A 21,280-nucleotide genomic window follows, 5' to 3' on the forward strand; every position below is an offset into this window, starting at 1 on the left:
TGCATGCATTCCAGAACAGCACCCGCAGCTAGACTCAGAGGCTGCAAGTGAGGGATTCGGAACCACGGTGACCCTTCTGGAGTTCTGCCTGAGCTTCACCCCACATTTGGGCTTGCTGTCGCACTGTTCTCTGGTCTTCGATTGAGCGTGTTCCCATGTAACAATGATACCTGCAGAATCAAGCAATAATGATGAGCTGGAGGGAATGATGCTTGATTTCGGTCAGTATTATGTTTGCAGAAAGGATGAATGTTTTCCTTTCATAATGGAGTCTTCTTTGGAACTTATAAAACAAGGTCCCTGGTGGTTTTGCTCTGGGTATCTGCTGCAGTACGAGGTTACTATTGGGGGCACCATGCCATTAGAGGCTACCTCCAAGGGCAGCTGTCTCAACTTTACTTTCTATGGCCTAGACGTAAGCTCTGGCTTCCCCTGGACATTCACTTCTCTAACTGCCCCTGATTTATTTTAGGCCAAGTTGTCCATTAGGCACCATGGGGAGCAGTCCCTGGAGAGCTTCTGCCACTGGCAGAATGAGGAATACGGAAGAGCGAGATACCTCGGCAACAATCAGGTTCCGGGTGGAAAGGACGACACGCCCCCTGTAGATGCAGCTGTGTTCGTGACCAGGTAAAGCTTTACCCAGTCTACAGCTGACTTGAGAAAAGGAAGGGAAGTTTCTATTTGGAAAGGGAGGGAGGCATATTGCTTAAGAATTCAGGCTTGGATATCAGACCTGAGCCTTAATTTCTTCATCAGTAAAATAGGGGTTAATAATAGTACCAAATTGTAAGGGGTGAGGAATAAATGAGCTTTTCACACTGCCTGGCCCAAAGCAAGGACACAGTAAATATGAGTCATTATTATACCATTATTGTTAATAATATTATAAAAATTCCGAAATCTTAGGTAACCCAGAGTCTTACAATCTCCAAAAAAATCCATCTACTTGTCTTTCTGTGAATAAATAAAATGCCCGTTGGGAAAGAGCCAACCTGTGTGTGAAGCTGCTTCCAGTCTGACTGAAGCACAATATTAGGGGCAGAATGAAGTGCTACAAGTTTCCTGTGGGAGGAAGTCCCAAGCGGATGTGTGTGTGTCTTGCACTCTCACTGGATTGACCATCCAGTGGGGACTCTGGGGACAATAAAAGCGGGTGGGATGCCTGTGGAATTCCCATGGAGGCTGTCTTTGAAGCCAGGAGCTAATCGTTAGAGGCTTCCAAACTGGGCTTAACTCTTCTAGATTGAGTGGGAAACCAGGGAGCCTGGCACTGGACAACAGAAACCCAAGGCTGCCTCTGCAGCAGGCATTGGAATGCAGATGTGGCTATTTCACATTTTTCATATGTCTCAAACCTCTATGAGAAAAACTGATTTTCTTTGGTTACTTCACTTCAAGAGTATAAATAAAACGTGTTATCTGTTCACATCAGAATCTCCCTTTAGAAAACAGGCAAATGTTTTTCTAAGTAATTTAATCCATTCAGTTAAAAATACCAAATTTTTCTTAGAGTTGCTAAGAATAGATCATCTCTGAATTTTAGGATCTTTTTTTAATTTATGGAAACTTAAATTTTGTTTGTTTTTTTCCTCTGTAAATTTTGAGGTAAGGGTTTGCAAGAGAAGACTTTATCTTTAGCTTGAAGACCACCCTGTCCCTCCAAGAAGAGTTAAATCTGGTCTAAGACTTTGGTTTTGAGAGATTGCATCTCTCGGGCCATGTGCCATAGGTCCCCAGGTCCAATGACATCCCAAAGCCAGCTGGGAATGTTCTGTGACCCCAGCCCCAGGCACAAGGCAACACAGCTCCCTAACCTTCTCCTCTTAACGATACAGAGCCTGCACTTGCCACCAAGTAGACACCTAGTCATTCCTGTAGATGATCCATCAACTGCCAACCCTAAAGGGTGAATATGTACTGTGGACCATACTGATCACAGTCATAAGAGAATATTTGCTGCTTCTACAAGATGTGATTAAATGTATAATGGGACATTGTAGAAAAGCCTAGTCAAGAATCCTGGTGGTCTGCAGTACAGCTGGTGCACTGACAAAGCACCAAGGACCAAGGGACGGACGTGCTGGGTTCTTGCTTTTGTCCTGAGCTTGCCCTCCGGGCCCGCCCTTTCCAACAGCAGTGGCCCCACATGCTCACTGCCCAGATCCCACCACTGTTCAGAGCACTCCAAAATGGCCTTTCTGTAGGGCACCGGAGGGTGGTGATTTTGGGGTAAATGTTACCGCCATTTGCTGGGGATTTTGTTGGGAAGCAAGCAGTGGCTGGGCATCATGTCTCTATGTGACTGCAAATGAAGGGGACTTATTTCCCAAATGATACTTAAATTAGGTCTAAAGGTCTTTCCTGGGGAGGGACGCTAAATAACATTATCTCTGAAGTACACACCCAACTTCCAAGGTCACTACTTGGAAGGGAGTTTTTATTTAGGATGCATCATTCTGCTGTTTAGTTAGAAAACATTCATAATGTTAAAATTAAAACTTGAGCAAAATTGGTTTAGATCTCAGAGAGCTTTATTGAATCAATTCATGAATTGGGGAGATTCCAGTCACCACAAGGTAGAGGAATTCCGCTGAACAAAGAGAGCAACGGGGCTTTTATAGACAGAACAAGGGAGTGCCTTGGGAGGAAGTCTTCACTGGTTAATGCAGACTATGTTTCCTGATACAGTTTGTGTGGGCAGTGGCTTATCAATCAGGAAGTGAGCCAGCCAGAAGAATAGGGAGTTGACGATCCCTGATTGGCTGATTTAATTCTGTTTTCTGGGCGAGCCAGGCATTTACAGGGACTAGAAACTGATTTAGATTTTGACTTTGCAACATGGATCTTAGCATGAGGACCTCCAGTTGGCCCTACCAGATTTTATCACTATCCTTTTGACATTTTGCCTATATTGGGTTTTTTAGTTTTTTAGTTCCACCCCCCCCCTTTCCTGCTGTTTCCTTCCATTGTCTGGAGAAAGTGCCGAAAGTGGCCTTGGTTTAGAAATGAATGGTGCTTTTTTACTGAAGCAATATATGTTGGCCCAATTAGTGTTGCCAAATCTTCTAGATTAACACTTAAAAAAAATCCCTCAGCAGATGCAAGTACCCCTTCAGATGCTGCAGGGTAGCTTTCCTTTTCCTTTTCTTTTTCTTCCTCATAACTGCTTACTCATCACACTGGAAATATTTTGTGCAAAAACTTTCTAACTAAGGCAGTTTGGGGGAGGGTGTCCTGATTTGCCTGGGCATTATAGAGAGTTGAATTATGTTCCCCAAAAGATATGGTCAAGTCCTAACTCCCAATACCTGTAAATGAGACCTTCTTTGGAAATAGGGTTTTTGCAGATTAACATGAGGCCATGCTGCATGAGGGTGGGACTGAAATCCAGTGACTGGTGTCTTTATAAGGGACTGAAGAGGGAGATTTGGATACAGAGACCCAGAGACATGGCAACAAACCAGGGAGAAGCGAGCAGAGAGGCAACGAGGGAGGCTCCAGAAGGAACCAACCCTGCCAGCACCTTGGTTTTGGACTTCTAGCTTCCTGAACTGGGAGGGAATGCGTTTCTGTTGCATGAAGCCACCGAGGTGTATTACTTTATTGCAGCAGCCACACGTTTCTGAGTGCGGCTTGGGAGGAGGGTATCCTCAGGCAGGGCCAGGGTAAAGCACGTCAGCAGCAGGCAGCCTGGCTTTGAGAAAGCCTGTGAACGGGCCTCCCGCGACGGCCCAGGAGCAGGCATGTTCTTCTCTATTTCTTGCTGATATTTCCTGAGTGAGCCGAGCAGTCAGCATCCTCTCTGCTGCTTCTAGGGGAGTAGGGGGCAGCCAGAATGAAGGATGGGGGCACAGTTCCTCCTCTAGGTTGTTGCCAGATCTTAAATTGAAGACCTTTCACAAGGACAGGGTGGGGGAATGCATTGGAGCTGGGGTAGGAAGCCGAGTTGGCCCAGAAACATTGTTTAATAATTACAGGCTGAAAGCCACGATTCCTTAGGTTAGGAGGACAATGGGCTTGATGTTTTCATGAGGAAATTCAGTGCTAGGAGGCCACCGCTCTCAAGAAGCAATCTTTTCTTCCCAGAGTAATCCGAGCTGAGTGTCTAATTGGAGGCTGCTCGGGCCAGGCAGCATTTAAAAAACTATCCCCTGGGTCCCGAGCCTGGGGCTGGACAGGGCGGGCGAGGACTTCTCTTTTCTTTTATTCCCAGTGAGATTTAGCTGTGTTCTCCTGGACGCCCACCAAGCCGGCAGATGGCCGCAGAAGATGTGAGCATGAACTTCGTGTCCAGCAGAAGCCGCTGAGCCAGGAAACAGCAGAAGCTGCGTTTTCGGCAGCTGTGGCTGTATGTGTAGCTAGTAGCGGCTCCTGAGAGGAAGGGGTCCGGGCGCTCACGCAGCAGATGGGGGGCTCCAGGTGGACCTCAGCACCCTCTGAGGCTTTTAACTGTGGCGCTCAGCCCCAGAAACCCAGGAAACGGTGCGGTCCCCACCAAGCTGGGATGCCGGGGTACCACCCAGGGCAAACCCGAGGCCCAAGCTGTGGTAGGACCATTCCCCAGTTCTGCTCCCCCACCTTTCCCTCCTGGTGTAACTCCACCCAGATCCCCAGAAATGGCCTTCCCTTCTACCTTCTGAGTTCAGGGGCCACTTACCAAGCCTTCTCATGATGAGAGCTTAGTGGGTCTCCGTGGAAACTGGTGTTGTGCTTTACCATGTTTTCCAACATCTGCGAGAGGTGCGGCCAACATCGCACTTGCTGGGCAAATTGAAAGCACTCTGGAGATGTCAGGAATCAGTGTTCATAAAGGAGCCAGTATATATTCATTCCCAGCCAAGTTCTAGGCAGTAGGTTATACACAGGACCAGTTACGTAATTTGCAAGGCCCAGCACAAAGTGAAAATGCAGGGCCCCATGTTCAAAAATCTTTCAGAATTTCAAGGTGGCAACAGTAGAGTATTATAGCATGGGGCCTCTCAGAGTGTGGGGTCCCATGCACCGGTACATACATACCCTTGAAGCACATTCAGGACATACCATGACATGTGTGCCTTCAGGTCCTATGTGAGCTTCCCTTCTCTTTGAGGAATGAACACTGGACCCTGAATGGACTGAGACAGGATAGCTGGTTCTGGTCTTCCATTTATCTCCCTTCAATCCCCAGATGAACCCACAGTCCCTGCTTTCTGGGTCTGGCCTGAGTTTGCAGTGAGGTGTTGTGAAAAGTGGGTTGTCCCTTATAAGCAGGAGAACAACATGGGGCAGGGGGCTACTGGTGGTAAAGTTGCCTCTGCAGGTGGCTTATTTTACCTATTCTGAGACACCACTGTGGGTAGGAAGGAGAGAGATGATTCCAGTTTTGGCTGGCCCCTTCACCCTCTGTATTAGTCAGTCAAAGGGGTGTTGATGCAAAATACCAGAAATTGGTTGGTTTTTTTAAGGGTATTTATTTGGGGTAGGAGCTTACAGATATCAGGCCATAAAGCATAAGTTACTTCCCTCACCAAAGTCTATTTGGACCAGATGGCTGCCGAGGTTTGTGAAGTTTCAGGCTTCCTAGGTTCCTACGTTCTTGGGGCTTGCTTTTCTTTGGGGTCAAGGATCTTCTTTTCCTGGGGCTGGCTTCTGTTTCCTCTGTGAGCTTACTTGCCGGGGCTCTAGCTTAAGTCTTCAGCATCAAACTCCAAGATTAAAACTCCAACATTAAAAGCCCCAACTTAGTTCTTTGCCATGCCTTTTATCTGTGAGTCCCCACCCACCAAGAGGTGGGGACTAAATGCCCTAATTGTAACTCAGTCATGCCCAGGTGCAGATCAGATTACAAACATAATCCAGTATTTCTTTTTGGAATTTATCAATAATATCAAACTGCTACACTCTCCATGAGCAGACCTCAGATCTCCCCTTCCCTTCAGGGGAAGCACTGGGTGCTGTGGCAAGGCCTATTATTTGAGACCACCCCTTTCTCTTCAGGGAGGCCATAAGATGGGAGAGGTAGGATGGCCCTGTCAGGCCCCCAGGCAGGTGTTCTTAAAGATGGTGCCCAGAATGATAGCAATTCTGAGGTGGCCGTGCTGAGCCTTCCATAGACTCAAAGGAGACCCTGGAACAAGGCTGGAACAAGCCTTGGGCCAGGCTTGCCTTTGTATTAGTGTGTGTGTGTGTGCATGCATGTAGAGTTGATCCTCATTGTCTGTGGATTCTACTTGCTAAAATTTATTTGTATTCCCCAAATCAGTACTCATGGTGTTTCAAGGTCATTTGCTGAAGACATGCCCAGAGCTGTGAAAAGTTTGTCACCTGATGCACATTCCCAGCTGAGGTTGAACAAGTGGCACTCTGCCTTCTGGTTTCAGCTCCCAGACTATAAACAAGTGTCCCTTTCACAGTATATTTAATGCCAAGTTTTTGTGTGTGTGTCTTTTTCTGCTCTTTCTTTGTGATTTTGCTGTTTAAAGTAGCCCCCAGGTGTAGCGCTGCAGTGCTGTTCCTGGGCATAAGGAGGCTGTGGTGCCTTACAGAGGAATTTCACATATTGGAGAAGCTTCTGAGTTCCAGTGCTGTTGTCCATGGGCTCAGTGTTACCTAATCAGTTATATATCAAATAAGATATCTTATTTGAGAAGGTGATGAGACAAGATCACATACTGATCGGTTGAAGAAAATGTGATCAGAGGCTTCTAGCAGCCTAACCCTCCCCCCCCAGGAAATAGTGGTTCAGTATTAGCTAATTCAGTATTTTCTAGATAACTACCATGAATAATGAGAATTGGCTCTATGTGGAGAATTGGCTCTATGAGGGGGAGAGGGCGGGAAAGAAGAAGAAAAGGAGACAGATGTTCGAAACGGGAAGCGTTTCAGATAAGGAATGTTCAGTGGGGGTTAGAAAGTTATCAAGTCAGTAAGGGTGTTTATGTCCCTGACTTTGGCTTCTTCTCTGCCAGTGCTTCCTCCCCACCACCTCCACTGCCTGTTAATTAGTGTTCTAAAAGGGAGTCTGACAGAAAAATCAAGGCTCTGTGCTTCCTTTTTCAACCCTTTAGGGTTATTCCCTCTCCGTTGCCAGGGGCATTCCTTTTGGGGGACTTGAAGGTGTTCTTTTCTTCTTTCTTAAGAAAAGAGTTTTTCCATTGATCACCCAAAATATATACACTTGTTGGAAAAAATGAGAAAATTCAAGTCACTCCTGTCAGGCCGCCCACCTGCCTGCCCACTCCTTGGGGGCCTGAAGGGAGTCCAATACCCTGGTGGGACTCCTTCAACTTGAGGCAGCTTCGTTTACCAGGGCTGCTGTGACAGACACCACACAATGGTTGGATTAAACAGTACGCTTTTTAAAAATTTATTTACTTACTGCTTTGGTCTTAGTGTTTTTGAGGTTACAAGTTAACAGAGGCATCTGCAAGGCTGTTCCCTCCTCTCCTGAAGTCTGTGGCATTCCGTGCTGGCTTTCACAGTCCTTGGGGACCCTCGTTTGCATCTCTGCCTCCTGTCACCTGGCACTCTCTCTCTCCATGTGTCTGCTCTTCCAGTTCTGCTGACTTCCAGCTTCGGGCTTTTCCCCATGGCTTTCTCTGACTGACCATGTCTGAATTTCTTCTGCTCATTAAGGACTCCATTCGTACAGATTAAGACCCTTTCTGGTTCAGTTGGGCCACATCTTAGCTAAAAAATAAAATCTGCAAAAGGTCCTATTTATAAACGGGTTCTCACCCACAGGGACATGGTTTCAGTTTAAGAATATGCCTTTTGTTGGGGCACATGACTCAATCTACCATAGCAGTAGATCTGGATCTGGGCTTCCATACATCAGAGTCCCAAGCAGAAATTGTTACATCTGTAGATCTGGGATCTGTGAGTCTGAATGGGCTGAGGAATCTTTTTTATTTCTATTTTTCACAACTGTTAGAGGTGAGCCTGAAGCAAAGCCAGGTTTGAGAACATGCTTGCTTCTATTCACTTTACACTTTGGAGGCAAATACAATGAAGGTATTGAGAGTTGGGGTGGAGGAAGAAGGGGGAGGGGAGAGGGAAGAAAGGAAAGGGAGAGGAAAAGCAGGGGGACTAAAAAAACACATTAGGAGTCACCCACTGCCCTCTCAGGTGGATGGTAGGTCAGCAGTTCTGGAAACTAGATTTGGTATACAGAAGGTATGAATTGAGACACTGAATATCTGAGTGGGTGGTGGGACTTGCGGGAGGGGTACATACTCCACCAAGAAAGTCTCAGAGTGGCCCAAACCAGGATCTGCCACTTCCCTTCACAACTTTGCTTGTTGCCAGCCTTATCTATGGCTGTCCATACCTTCCTTCCCAAAAAGTCTGAAAAAGTAAAATGAGGAGAGGTGGCTTTAAAACACCATTTAAATCCACACCTGGGCTTGAGTGTGGTCCAAGCACTGCAGGTGAGCAGGTGTATTCTGACAGCCCACCCCCATGTTTGCTCCCCTCATCCAGCCCCTAGGCAGGATACTACCCCCACCAGCACTCTGTAATTGGCTCCTGACTGTGCAACCTAATGGGAGGAATCGCAGGAATGAGCTGGTTTTGGAAAAGGGTCCTGAAGCCTCATTTCACACGACAGGACAGAGGCCAGGGCGAGCCCCTTCTCACTTGATGGAACCAAGTCCAGGGCATCTTTACTCTCACTCATCCATAGCCACACACCTGGGGAAATCTGGGAGCGAGTGGTCAAGAATACAGTCTTTAAAAATGACTTCTTTGTTGTCTCCTCATCTAAGTGATACATGGTCATGATTGCACCTAGAACCAGTTGCTTGCCAAGTGGCATGGCATGGGGAAGCCACTGTGGTTAGATGGTATTGATTGATAACTATCTCAGACAGGAGGGCCTGACCAACATCTGTCTCCAAAAAAACTTTTCAGCTGGTTGGAGGAGTCCTAGCAAGTGAGAGTTAAGTAGCTCATAGTTCAGCAATCAACAGAGGGTCTTCTGTGAGGTAACTGGGCTTGCCAGTTGGATATGTCATGATGGGTTATTCCTGGCAAACACTGGTGGTTGTTATTCTTCACTATAACCTGTGACAACTAAAGCAATAACTTTACTATGGCAGGATGCTGAATCAAGATTAGTAGGCAGTGCATTCTTCTAGAATTCTTGGGGGAGCCCTGCATGAATCTAACTTTGATGTCTTTTCTTTTTTTTAAATTTTTAGGACCGATTTCTGCGTCCACAAAGATGAACCCTGTGACACTGTTGGTAAGTTTAGAATTAGAATAATCATATATGGGGCCAGAAAACCTTGTGAGAATCTGGAGACTTTTCATAAGACATTGTTCTGCAGGACCTCTTCACAAAAAACTCTGCATTTTCTGCTGCCTCTTTTATTGGAACTTGATTCTTAGACTTCATTTTATCTCCTTTTTTTTTCCTGGAAAATTTTGACACTGGTTATAGCAGAAGGCATCTAAACATATGCCCTGAGCCACCTGCAGTTGAGGACACATTTGGCTCTGAGCATCTTGTTCACCAAGGTGGGAAGGAAAGTAGATTGAATGTCACAGTTTTCATGAGATATAGTGTCCTTATTCTCACACAAGCAGATTACCTTTTACAAACATCCTAAGAGGGGAAACATGATGACATAGTTGTAGGACTGGTCTTGCCCACCAACGAGGACCACCAAGCTAATGGGTTTATACTCACATAGTATGGACACTGAGATGTAATGCTGAGGAAACCATAGCTTCCTTTCTCCCCTTCCCTCCCTCTTCTGCCCTCTACTTATCCCCCATGCTCCCCATCACTTGCCGTTTTCTGTTCTGTCCTATCCTTACTCACATCTGGCTTGCTCTTGCCTTCTCACAGATTTCAAACTGAAACCATTCTTTGAGCATAGGAATCAAGTGCTTGATTAATAGAGCAAACACCAGGAGAGTTTCCAACTTTGTCTGTGAGAGCACAAACTTTTACTTTTTTTTCTGGATTAAATTGTGCTTAAAATCTTAGAAAATTTGAAAAGAAAATGTTTGGGGTTGAAAATAAATGTACATTGTGGAATTTAAATGTTAAAAACCTGTCCTACCCATGGAGTTCTAGCAGTGGGAACCCCGGGCTTCACTCTGACTCTGCCTTTTACAAGCTGGATGGCCTTGGGTAAATCTGTTTCTTGATCTACAAAATGATCACTTTGGACTAGGTGACATATAAGACCCTTCAAAACCTTAGTGGGATGATGATAACATTTACGTCATATTTTAGAGTTTACAAGATGATTTTTGTCTGTCTTCTACTTTACCAGTCCTCTAAACAAACCTGAGAACTAGGAATCAAAAACCAACCAGCCACTGTGCTTTGCTCTCGGGGGCTGGACTCCTAGTGGAATTACCAGACCAATGCAAAGTCAAATGTGGGTCAGTGGAGGGACAGTAGGCATAAGTCCAAGTCCGGTTGGTGCTGTAGAAGCTGTGTCTGTATTGACCTCTGCTCCTCGGCAGAGCTGCCAAGGCACCTGCCTGCCTTAGAAGTAACAACTCTTTCTCTCTGTTTGCAAGTCAACTTGGCGGTTACCACCTTTCTTAGTGGGCCTCTGCTACTTGCTTTTCCTGCCCCTAATGCTCACCCCATGGAAGCATTGATCCATCTTTATAGTGGCCTATACATCATCCCTAGAAGACCCTTAACTACACAGAGCCAAGTTCTGGCCTTTAATTTGTATGTCCTTCAGTGCTTGGCAGTGGGATATGGGAGGCTTGGTCCTTGTTGACTGATTGAATGAATGAAGTAACGAATGAACACAGATGTAGGGACACCAGTGTTGTTGAACCACATGGATCTAATCACGTGGTTTTCTTTCCTATGATTTGTAGTTGGCTTTTCTTTTCTTTTGAATAGATAGTGTGATATCTGCCGTTAACTGCAATTATGTCCTGTACTTTAGGCCCTTGTTGAAGAGCAGGAGGCTAATTCTAATCAAGCATATTACCCTCTCTGGAGCTATCTTACTATACTACTTGCTTCACACTCAGCCCTGTGCTGCCACAGGGCATCTTATATTCTTATGACACCTCCCAGTTGTGTTTGTCTCATTTCCTAAACCAGACTGGAAGTCTTTTAATGGCCGGGACTGGGTGTAATCATCCTTTGGTGACCTGCCAGTTAGCTCATAGCTGAACTAGCCCCCATCTCCTGCTTCCCCTTTGCATGTTCTTTCCAATGCCTCAATGATTTTCAACTTTTACAGAGAAACCAAATTCCTTTTTAAAAAAAGATGGTATTTATTGGAATACACTTATTTTAGTGTGTCATAATTTGAATGTGTACATTTTATTAGGTCAGTCGGTAATTCAGTGATCACCATTATTTGAAAACTGGGGTTGTGACATTCTTGCTGCAGTCTCAACATCCAATTTATTTCTGTATTTTCTTTAACTTCTTTATTTTGAAATAATTATAAGATCATTAAAAAATGCAGAAATAGTATAGAAACATCTCTTGTCCCTATCACTCAGCTTCCCCCAGTGGTGACATCTTACATGACTAAAAGTGCATCATCAAAAGTAGAAAATGGACACAATTCAGTTAGCGAGACTTGAGATGGTGCTCAGCTCTCACCAGGTTTTGCCTGCACTTTTAGGGGGTGGGTCTTTACATGTGGTTCACATGTATAGATTCATGTAATCACCATCACCACCAAGATACAGAACTCTTCCACCACCTCAAAGGAAATACCTTGTGCTACTCTTTTATGGAAACACCCATCTTTCTTCCCTACCCTTCCCTGACCCCTGGAAACCACTTATCTATATTCCATCACTGTAATTTTTATCATTGCCATATCCGGTTTATTTTTGTGCTTTGTTTGGATTGCACAGAATGGAAAAATAGCCTGAATCTCATAGATAGGTAGTTGCCAATGCTAAGAGATTTTGAACAGCTGCCTTGAAATCTCAGGGTCTGACTGTAGCAGGGGAATGGGGCTGTATCCTGAGTTCTGCTACAAATGAGAAAATCTGGCTCTGGGGGATAACTGAGAAAGCAGGGGAGTGGGGTGTCGCCAGTGCTTTAGAATTTGATATATAACAGTGTTTTGCTTTGGCTCTCTTGCTTTAATCAGAGTGTAACTGACTTATAGTAAAGAGCACACATGTTATGTGTACAGCTTGGTGGATTTTTATTTCTCTATACTCTTAAAACCACTATCCAGTTTCAATGTAGAATATCAGCACCCTAGAGGGTTTTCTCATACACCCTCCCTGCCAATATTCCCTTAAAATCAACCTATATTTTGATAGTGCTTTTTAAAAAAGGTTTTTCTTTTAAAACTTTGATGCAGTGACAGTGCAAACAACACTTGTTTTATTGCTTAATCTCGGCAAGGGCATTTACACAGTTAATTTTAAAAAGCCATTTCTACAGATGTTATGGATCAGGTTCATGGACCAGCTGAGTGAAAATACAAAGGGTATATCAAAACTAAAACATTTGGTAATAGACTTAAATAAGTGAAAATAATAAAAACTTTGCTTTTAAAGTAAGTTTGCAAAAAGGAAGAATATTAACTGACGAATTACATCGAGAAATGAAACAACTCACCAAGTATATTGCTTTAAGTACTGTTTTAAAAATAACTTAAAATACATTTCAAAGTTAATTTGATGGACACGCCTAAAGAACCCCTAGGAGTGCTTATTGGAATTCTGGGGTTCCGTGAAAAAGAGTTGACCTCTATGCTGGCCATCTACATTCCAGATCTGTGTTAGCCCATTTTATCAGTCTGGATTCCTGATTGCAGAAAACCGACCACAGGGGCATTTGTCTGAAGTCTGGCTCCCTAGGAAGCTGGAGGAGCAGGCTCGGAACACACCCAGCAACTAGGAGACACCTCCCAGGGTCAGTGGCAGAGCCTGGCTGGCCCACATGCCATGGCAGCCATGGAGAATGTCCTCCATCTGCCCCCATAGCCATCTGTCAACAGCTCAGAGTCCCATTGGCTTCCCTAAGTCACAGAGTCTGCACTGGGGCAAGGAGGTGCTGGCCCTTTGGGCTTCCACAGGGAGGGAAGAACCTCCCACAAAGAGTAAATAGAATGGGGCAGAGAGGGGTGGTCCTCCAAGGGGATCAGTGTGCTTCAGGCAGGGACAAGGATGGATGCTCTGCTGTCCAGAACAACCGATGTCCACCACTTCCCCACCTGTTAGTGAACACTGAAACCCAAAAACCCAGGTAATCCTCAGGTTATGGTCTCTGAGCTTGACAGGGCACTGGCTGGCTTAGGCAGAGGTAGGGCTTCTCGGGATGTGATTCTAAACTGGTCCTGAGCCCTGCAGTGGAGAGGCCTTGCCAGGCTGAATGGATGAATGGTTGTGTTTTTAAATTTTTTTCAACTGGAGATCCTGCCCAGTATTTTCAGAAGACATCTCCTGATCTGATGACCTATGTCTATATGAAACTACAGGACACAGAATACACAAAGCATTTTCCCCAAACCTGTGATCTTCCCAAGCTTCAGTGTGATGGCCCTGCATGCTGACTGAGTCTTTTGAGTTCATGAGTACACAAAGATGACCTGTGTAATCTTTGGCAAGTCACACTTGCCTGGGTCTCCATCATCTAACCAGGTTGCTTGCGAACGATGAGTTTGATAGCTGATGTGTCAGCCCCTGGCACAGTGTCTGGCATTCCACACATGCTTATAACAAAAACAGTGTATGCCCCAATTACCCTGCTCCATTTTGCCGAGTAAAGCTTAGTGGCAGGAGCTGGGAGGACATTCTGTTAAGATCCCTCTTGTCAGTTGCACCGAACAAAGGAGTGTGTGCCTTGACCCCTTGTGCTGTATGTTTTACATGAATTATCTCGTTTAATTCTGTCCAACAACCCTGCAATGATCTGTTACACAATCAAGTGATTCTTTCCCCTAAACTTCATCAATGGAGGGTTTTACATTGTCTGCTCTCTGTGTCCACTCGCTGTGTGTTTTTCTGTGTCTGCTTGTATTCTCATTAGGAGGTTCTGGGAACTGATCCTGGGACCTTCTGGAGTGGGAGAAAGGTGATTATTCTCTTCCGTCACCTCAGCTCCCTGGTTTGCTGTGTCCCTTATTGTCTCTTCTCCATGTCTCTTTTTGTCACATCATCTTGCTGGGCCAGCTCTCCGCATGGGCCAGCACTCTTGCACGGGGCAGCATTCCTGCATGGGGCAGCACTCCTGCGTGGGGCAGCACTCCTGCATGGGGCAGTGCTCTGCACAGGCCAGCACTCTGTGTGGGCCAGCTAGCCACACGGGCCAGCTTGCCTTCACCAGGAGGCCCTGGGTTTTAAACCCTGGACATCCTATATGGTAGATAGGAGCCCAATTGCTTGAGCCACATCTGCTTCCCTTAATTCCTTTTTTATACTTTGTCCGTTGAGCTTAATGACCTGCCTATAGTCATAGCCACATGATCATACAACTTGCATAGAGCACTATATAAATGCCATGTGGTACTATTGTTTCCTCTCACTTGGTCACCTGAAAACTAAGTTATCAGCCCAGGGCTCTTCTGGATGACATCCAAAAGGAACACATGAAAGGGGATCCTGGTGGCTCATTAATTCATTCACTCATTATTTATTTATTTATTTATTATTTATTTTTGTCTTTATTTTTTTAATGTTACATTAAAAAAATATGAGGTCCCCATATACCCTCCACACCCCCCCCCACCTCCCCCCATAACAACAACCTCCTCCATCATTATGAGATATTCATTGCACTTGGTGAGTACATCTCTGAGCACCACTGCACCTCATGGTCAATGGTCCACATCATAGTCCACACTCTCCCACAGTCCACCCAGTGGGTCATGGGAGGACATACAATGTCTGATAACTGTCTCTGCAGCACTTACTATATGTCTGGGTACTACTTGTCTGAATTCCATTCCTTCTAGAGCCATCCACACTGGGCACTGGCTTCCTATTACTGTAGGACAGTAGTTCTCAAATAGGGACAATTTCTTTCCCCAAGGGACATTTGGCAGTGTCTGGACATGTCTTCGGTTGTCATAATTGGTGGTGTGTCCTACTGGTGTCTTATGACTAGAGGTCAGAGATGTTGCTGACCGCCCCCCCCCTCCCCCCCTGCCACTTGGCCAGTGGCTTCTCTGGTCACTTGGGAAAGGGGGAGACCTGTGGGGATGACACATCAGGGACTCTACTGGTCACCTCAGCAGAGGACACACACAAAGGGAAAAAGCAACTCTTAAGGCAAAATGACCTGGAAAAACAGGCTTCTGTCCCTAACAAGCAGCTGCCCCCTCACTGAGTGGTCCCCAGGTGCACAGTTCAGGCCTTGCCTTTGTGGGCTGTGTGCTTTTCCTCTACTGGGTTGCTTCACCCAGAGTGATTCTTTCCAGCCTCAATCCTGGTGTAGAGGCTGTTCCAGGTGAGAAAAGGTGAGGGACTTGGAGGTGAGGTGAGCCCTGTGGAAGCCTGGGCTGGCCCTTGGCATTGCCTGCTCCCGCCATTGACTCTGGGCCTCTCTTTGGGTGGCTGCCTGAGTACCCTTCTCTCCATAACCTGGATGACCAAAAACAGGTGTTAGAATTATAGCAAGTGTGTGTGTGTATGTGGGGGCGGGGGGTGGTGTTTGTCTTGCTGGATGCTGAGCTAGTGATTATTTTGAAAGCCTAACTCAAGCCGGGTTGTTTTTTTTTCCTGGCCTGGTCTCATAATAATTTTTAATGAATGGAAAAGTTTCCCTTTTCCTTCCCTTGTAAACAGAAGTGATAATCCTGCCCAAAGCAAAGCAGCGCTGTTTCATAGCCTCGTGAGGTGTTTCAGCCGAGGCCACGGAGATGCAGCTGAGGGGCTCCAAGACCTTTCCTGATCTCAGGGGCCGAGGGTGCCACAGCCCTCCCTGACTTCAGCTGGAAGGGCCTGTGTCTTACTGTCCCTACCTCTCGGCAGCACCAGTGCACTGATAGGGAACTTCCTAGAGGCGGCCATTTATATGCAAGCAGCAAGCCAATCTAAGAGGGAGAATGCAAGGGTGTGCTTGTCAGTGGAAGACGTGGGTCATGGGGATAGGATTTTCTCTGACCAGAATGTAGGTGTTTGGGAATGAAGCCTCAATCTCTGAAGTCTGTTTCAGGCCAGACCTCCCTGAGACCATGAAACTAGAATATTCTGAGGAACCGGCGAGAGGTGGGGAGAGTGGGCTGATGTGTCATGTGCCAGATCTACTTGATTTTTATTAATTGAATGTGTTAAGGAGGAAGAGAGGTTGGAAATAGATGATGTTGTCACAATTAAGGGCTCAGGTCAGCAGGTAGTGCCACCTTTTGGATATAAAAGCATACATAACAACATTTATCCATCCACCTGTACTTTATGCCCTTCACATTTGTGACCCTGGAACACCATTTGCTTATTCCAGTCATGAGGCCATTGCTAGAGATGTGTGTATAACCCTCTTTGGAATTCCCTTCAGAGGTGAGCAGTCCTTTGGGATTTTTGCTGTACTGGGGAGTCTTCATTCTGTGAGGGTGGTTTTGAATTGTGGAAGTATCAATAGTTTTTTATTTGCTGAATAAAGTAGATGAGGCTGGAAAGTAATGTTTGAGATAAAAGTGGTATTTTATAAATAAGTAAATAACCTTAAATAAATAAGTAGATAATAGACCTTCAATAAAATAAAGTCTAACATGTCTGTCTGAAGCCCATCTCTTTACCTTGTTCCGTCTCGTTTGTATTTGGCACAGTGGACGCTTCTCTAGTTTCAGGCTTACCCACCCAGTGTCTTTTGTGTCTATTTTGAGAAGGTTATAGAAAAGGGGAAGGCTAATTAAAATGTAGTTACATATTAGTTGTCCCAAGTGAGAGGTCTTCAGCAAATTCATCTGTTTTCCAGAAGTTATATTGGTATTTATCTTTGTGAAGTGTTTTGAAATGATCTCTGAGAGGTTTTAGGAAAGGTTTCAATTCAAGGAATCAAATGTGCCTATGTCTAGTCGCCAGGGTGCATGTTGTTTTGACAACTGCTGCCTGCATCGTTGTATTATTGAAAAACTGACCACTCATTTAAGAGAGTTAGGAAAGTAGCATTCTATATACTTTATGAGTTTGCTTCTCACAAATTCAGCTTTTGACTTCTCAACTGAGAAGTTGCTGGGAAAGCCAAAGTGTATCTACTTCTGTAAATGAGTTTCTTCGGCATGTTTCCCTTTAAGGAGAAAGTGTTTTCTCAAAAATGCCAGGTAAGTTGTGTCTAAATGTTGGAGACTGGTTTCTGAAGACCATCTGAAGGAGCTGAGGGACTGGCTTGGGGTGAGGGACCAGGTACCATGTGCATTGGGTGCAATGAGAACAAATGCCTGGGCCCTGGAGGTCCATGAGCCTAAGACATCTCAGCTGGGAGTTGGAGAAGTGCTCCCACAAAAAAATTATTAAAAAAAAAATTGGGGGAAGCGGATTTGGCTCAATGGATAGAGCGTCCACCTACCACATGGGACATCCAGGGTTCAAACCCAGGGCCTCCTGACCCATGTGATGATTTGGCACACACGCAGTGCTGATGCATGCAAGGAGTGCCATGCCATGCAGGGGTGTCCCCCATGTAGGGGAGCCCCACATGCAAGGAGTGTGCCCCATAAGGAGAGCTACCCAGTGCGAAAAAAGTACAGCCTGCCCAGGAGTGGTCCTGCACACACAGGAAGCTGACACAGCAAGATGACACAACAAAAAGAGACACAGATTCCTGGTGCCGCTGACAAGAATACAAGTGGACACAGAAGAACACACAGCGAATGGAAACAGACAGCAGACAACTGGGGGGGGGGGCGGGGAAAAGGGGAGAAATAAATAAAAATAAATCTTAAAAAAAAATTTATTGGATAAGTTGTGGGTTTACAGAACAGATTCCCATAAGTTACCCCACCAACAACACTTTGCATTGGTGTGGAATATTTGTTACAATTGATGATAGTAATTTTTAATAATGGTATTATATTTTTATAGTAGTTACCTTTTGTATAGTTGATGAAAGATTATTAAAATAGTACTATTAACCATCATCTGTGGTTTATATTAGGTGTTTTTCCCCCATATACCACCTTATTATTAACACCTTATATTAGTATTGTACAGTTGCTATAATTCATGAAAAAACATGCTTATGCTGATACTATTAGCTATAGTTAATACAGTAGGGATCACTGTGTTATACAGTCCCATATTTTATCTTTTAATTTTTATTCTAGTAACATATAAGACCTAAAGTTTCCCCTTTTAACCACATTCACCTATATAATTCAGTTCTGTTAATTACCCTCACAATGTGCTACCATCACCATCATCCATTTCTAAACCTTCACAATCAACCTATAAAAATTCTGGATAAATTAAACATCACCTCTTATGAAAGACATAAATATACATATCCAAGAAGCACAACATATTCATTTATTAGCTCTAATAGCGTTGTTATAGTTTGGGGGCTTTCTTTTTTTTTTTAATTTTTTTTTAATTTTTTATTTGTTTCTCAACCACCCCCCCCCCCCCCCCCCGCATTGTCTGATCTCTGTGTCCATTCACTGTGTGTTCTTCTGTGGGAATCTGTGTCTCTTTTTGTTGTGTCATCTTGCTGCATCAGCTCTCCATGTGTGTGTGGTACCATTACAGGCCAGGCTGTAGTTATTTTTGCACTGGGCCGCTCTCCTTACGGGGTGCACTCCTTGCACATAGGGCTCCCCTATGCAGGGGGACACCTCTATGTGGCAGGGCATTCCTTGTGTGCATCAGCACTGCGTGTGGGTCAGCTCATCACACAGGTCAGGAGGTCCTGGGTTTGTTGGACCTTCCATGTGGTAGGGGGATGTCCTATCTGTTGGGCCAAATCTGCTTCCCTGGGGCCTTTCTATATAGAGAAAGTTGGATCATGTCATGTGCAAATAGTGAGAGTTTTACTTCTTTCTTTCTAAGTTGGGTGCTCTTTTTCTTGGCTAACTGCTTTGGTTAGAACTTCCAGCACAATGTTTTATGAACAGTGGTGACAGTGGGTATCCTTTTCCCCCCCAGATCTTAGAGGGAAAGCTTTCAGTCTTTCACCATTGACAATGATATTTGCTGTGGGTTTTTCATATATGCTCTTTATCATGTTGAGGAAGTTTCCTTCTATGCCTATTTTTCTAAGTTTTTTTTTCTTTTTATCAAGAGGGAGTGCTGGATTTTGTCATATGCCTTTACTGCATCAGTCAAGATAATTGTGGTTTTCACTCCATTTTGTTAATGTGGTGCATTGTCTTAATTGATTTTTTTATGTCAAACCACTCTTACATACTGGGAATAAAACCCATTTGATCATGGTGTATAAGTCTTTTCATGTGCTATTGAATTCGATTGGCAAGTATTTTATTGAGGATTTTTGCATCTATATTCATAAGAGAAATTGGTCTTTTTTCATAATATCTTTATCTGGTTTTGCTATTAGGGTGATGTTGGCCTCATAGAATGAGTTAGGTAAGGGTTCCCTCCTCTTCAATTTTTTGGGAAGAGTTTCAGCAGGATTGGTATTAATTCTTCTTGGAATGATTGGTAGAATTCACCTGTGAAGCCATCTGGTCCTAGTGGAAGGTTTTTGATGATTGATTCAGTCTCTTTACATGAGTTTGGTTTGTTGAGATCTTGTATTTCTTTTAGAGTCAGTGTAGGTTGCTTGTATATTTCTAGGAAATTGTCCATTTCATCTAAGTTGTCATATAGTTGTTCATAGTATCCCCTTTTGATCTTTTATTTCTTTGGGGGTCAGTAGTAATGCCCTTCTCTCATTTCTGATTATATTTGCATCTTCCCTTTTTTAATTCTTGGTCAGTCTAGCTAAGAGTTTGTCAATTTTAAGTATCTTTCAAATACCCAATTTTTTGGTTTTGTTAATGTTCTCTATTGGTTTTTTATTTACCATTTCATTTATTTCTGCTCTACTCTTTGTTATTGCTCTCCTTCTGCTTGCTGTGGGATTCATATACTATTCTTTTTCTATTTTCTCCATGTGTGCAGTTAGGTCTTTGATTTTAGCTTTTTATTCTTTTTTAATGTAAGAGTTTAGGGCTAATAATTTCCCTCTCAGCACTTTGCTATATCCCATACATCTTGATATGTTGTGTCCTCATTTTCATTCGTCTCAAGATATTTACTGATTTTCCTTGTAAGTTCTTCTTTGACTCATTGATTAAGAATGTATTATTTGTCTTCCATGTATTTGTGGATTTTCCAGTCTCTGCCTATTGTTGATTTCTATCTTCATTCCGTTATGGTCAGAGAAGATGCTTTGTATAATTTGAACCTTTTAAAATTTATTTTGTAACCCATTAAGTGGTCTGTCCTGGACAATGATCCATGTGTCCTGTTGTTTGAGGGTATAGTATTCTATATATGTCTATAGATATTGTTCACTTGCCATATTATTCAAGTTCTCTGTTTCCTTATTGTTGATCTGTCTAGATGTTCTATCTATTGATGAGACTTGTGAATTGAAGTCCCCCACTATTATTGTAGAGGCATCTATCTATTTTTCCCTTCAATTTTGCCAGTGTTGGGCTTATGTATTTTGGAGCAATTTAATTAAGTGCATAAATATTTATGATTGTTATTTCTTCTTGGTGGATTTTCCCTTGTATTAATATATAGCATCCTTCTTTGTCTCTTATAACAGCTTTTGTTTTTAAGTCTATTTCATCTGATATTAATATAGCTACACCAGTTCTTATGTGGTTACTATTTGCATGGAATATTTTCCAGATTTTCACTTTCAACCTATTTATATCTTTGGGTCTAAGGTGAGTCTCTTATAAACAACATGTAATTGGATCTTGCTTTTTTATCCATTCTTCCAGTCTGTGTCTTTTGATTGGGGAGTTTAAGCCATTAACATTCAGTGTTATTACTATAAAGGCAGTACTTACTACAGCTATTTTGTGCTTTGGTTTTCATATGTCATTTTTTTTTTTTGACTCTCATCTCCTTTATTACAGTCTCCTTTTCTGTATAGTTGATGTCTTTTGATGGTGTCTAACTAGTCCTTACTTCTGTTTCTTTTTTTTTTAAAGATTCATTTATTTCTTCCCCCCCCCCCCATTTTTTGCACTCTCTACCTGTTCTTTTTTTTCTTTTTTAGGAGGCACTGGGAACTGACCAGAGGGAGGAGCCTAATTGCTTGAGCCACTTCCACTCCCTCTGCATATTTAAAAAATTCCTTCTTTATGGTTACTCTGGGGTTTATATTACACAGCCTACATCTATTAATCTACTAATATGAAAAGATACCAACTTAAAA

At 43.8% G+C, this 21,280-nt stretch overlaps 1 protein-coding gene across 1 annotated transcript in view; it reads left to right on the forward strand.

The window, feature by feature from the left end:
* Window positions 1-21,280, forward strand: part of ADAMTS17 (ADAM metallopeptidase with thrombospondin type 1 motif 17) — a 386,843-nt gene that overhangs the window by 98,324 nt on the left and 267,239 nt on the right. Inside the window, exons 6-7 of the mRNA XM_058294624.2 lie at window positions 473-630; window positions 9,183-9,226. Coding sequence (XP_058150607.1) covers window positions 473-630; window positions 9,183-9,226 — 202 coding nt within the window. The remainder of the gene's footprint in view (window positions 1-472; window positions 631-9,182; window positions 9,227-21,280) is intronic.

Source organism: Dasypus novemcinctus, chromosome 3 (genome assembly GCF_030445035.2).
Source record: "Dasypus novemcinctus isolate mDasNov1 chromosome 3, mDasNov1.1.hap2, whole genome shotgun sequence".
NCBI lineage: Eukaryota > Metazoa > Chordata > Mammalia > Cingulata > Dasypodidae > Dasypus > Dasypus novemcinctus.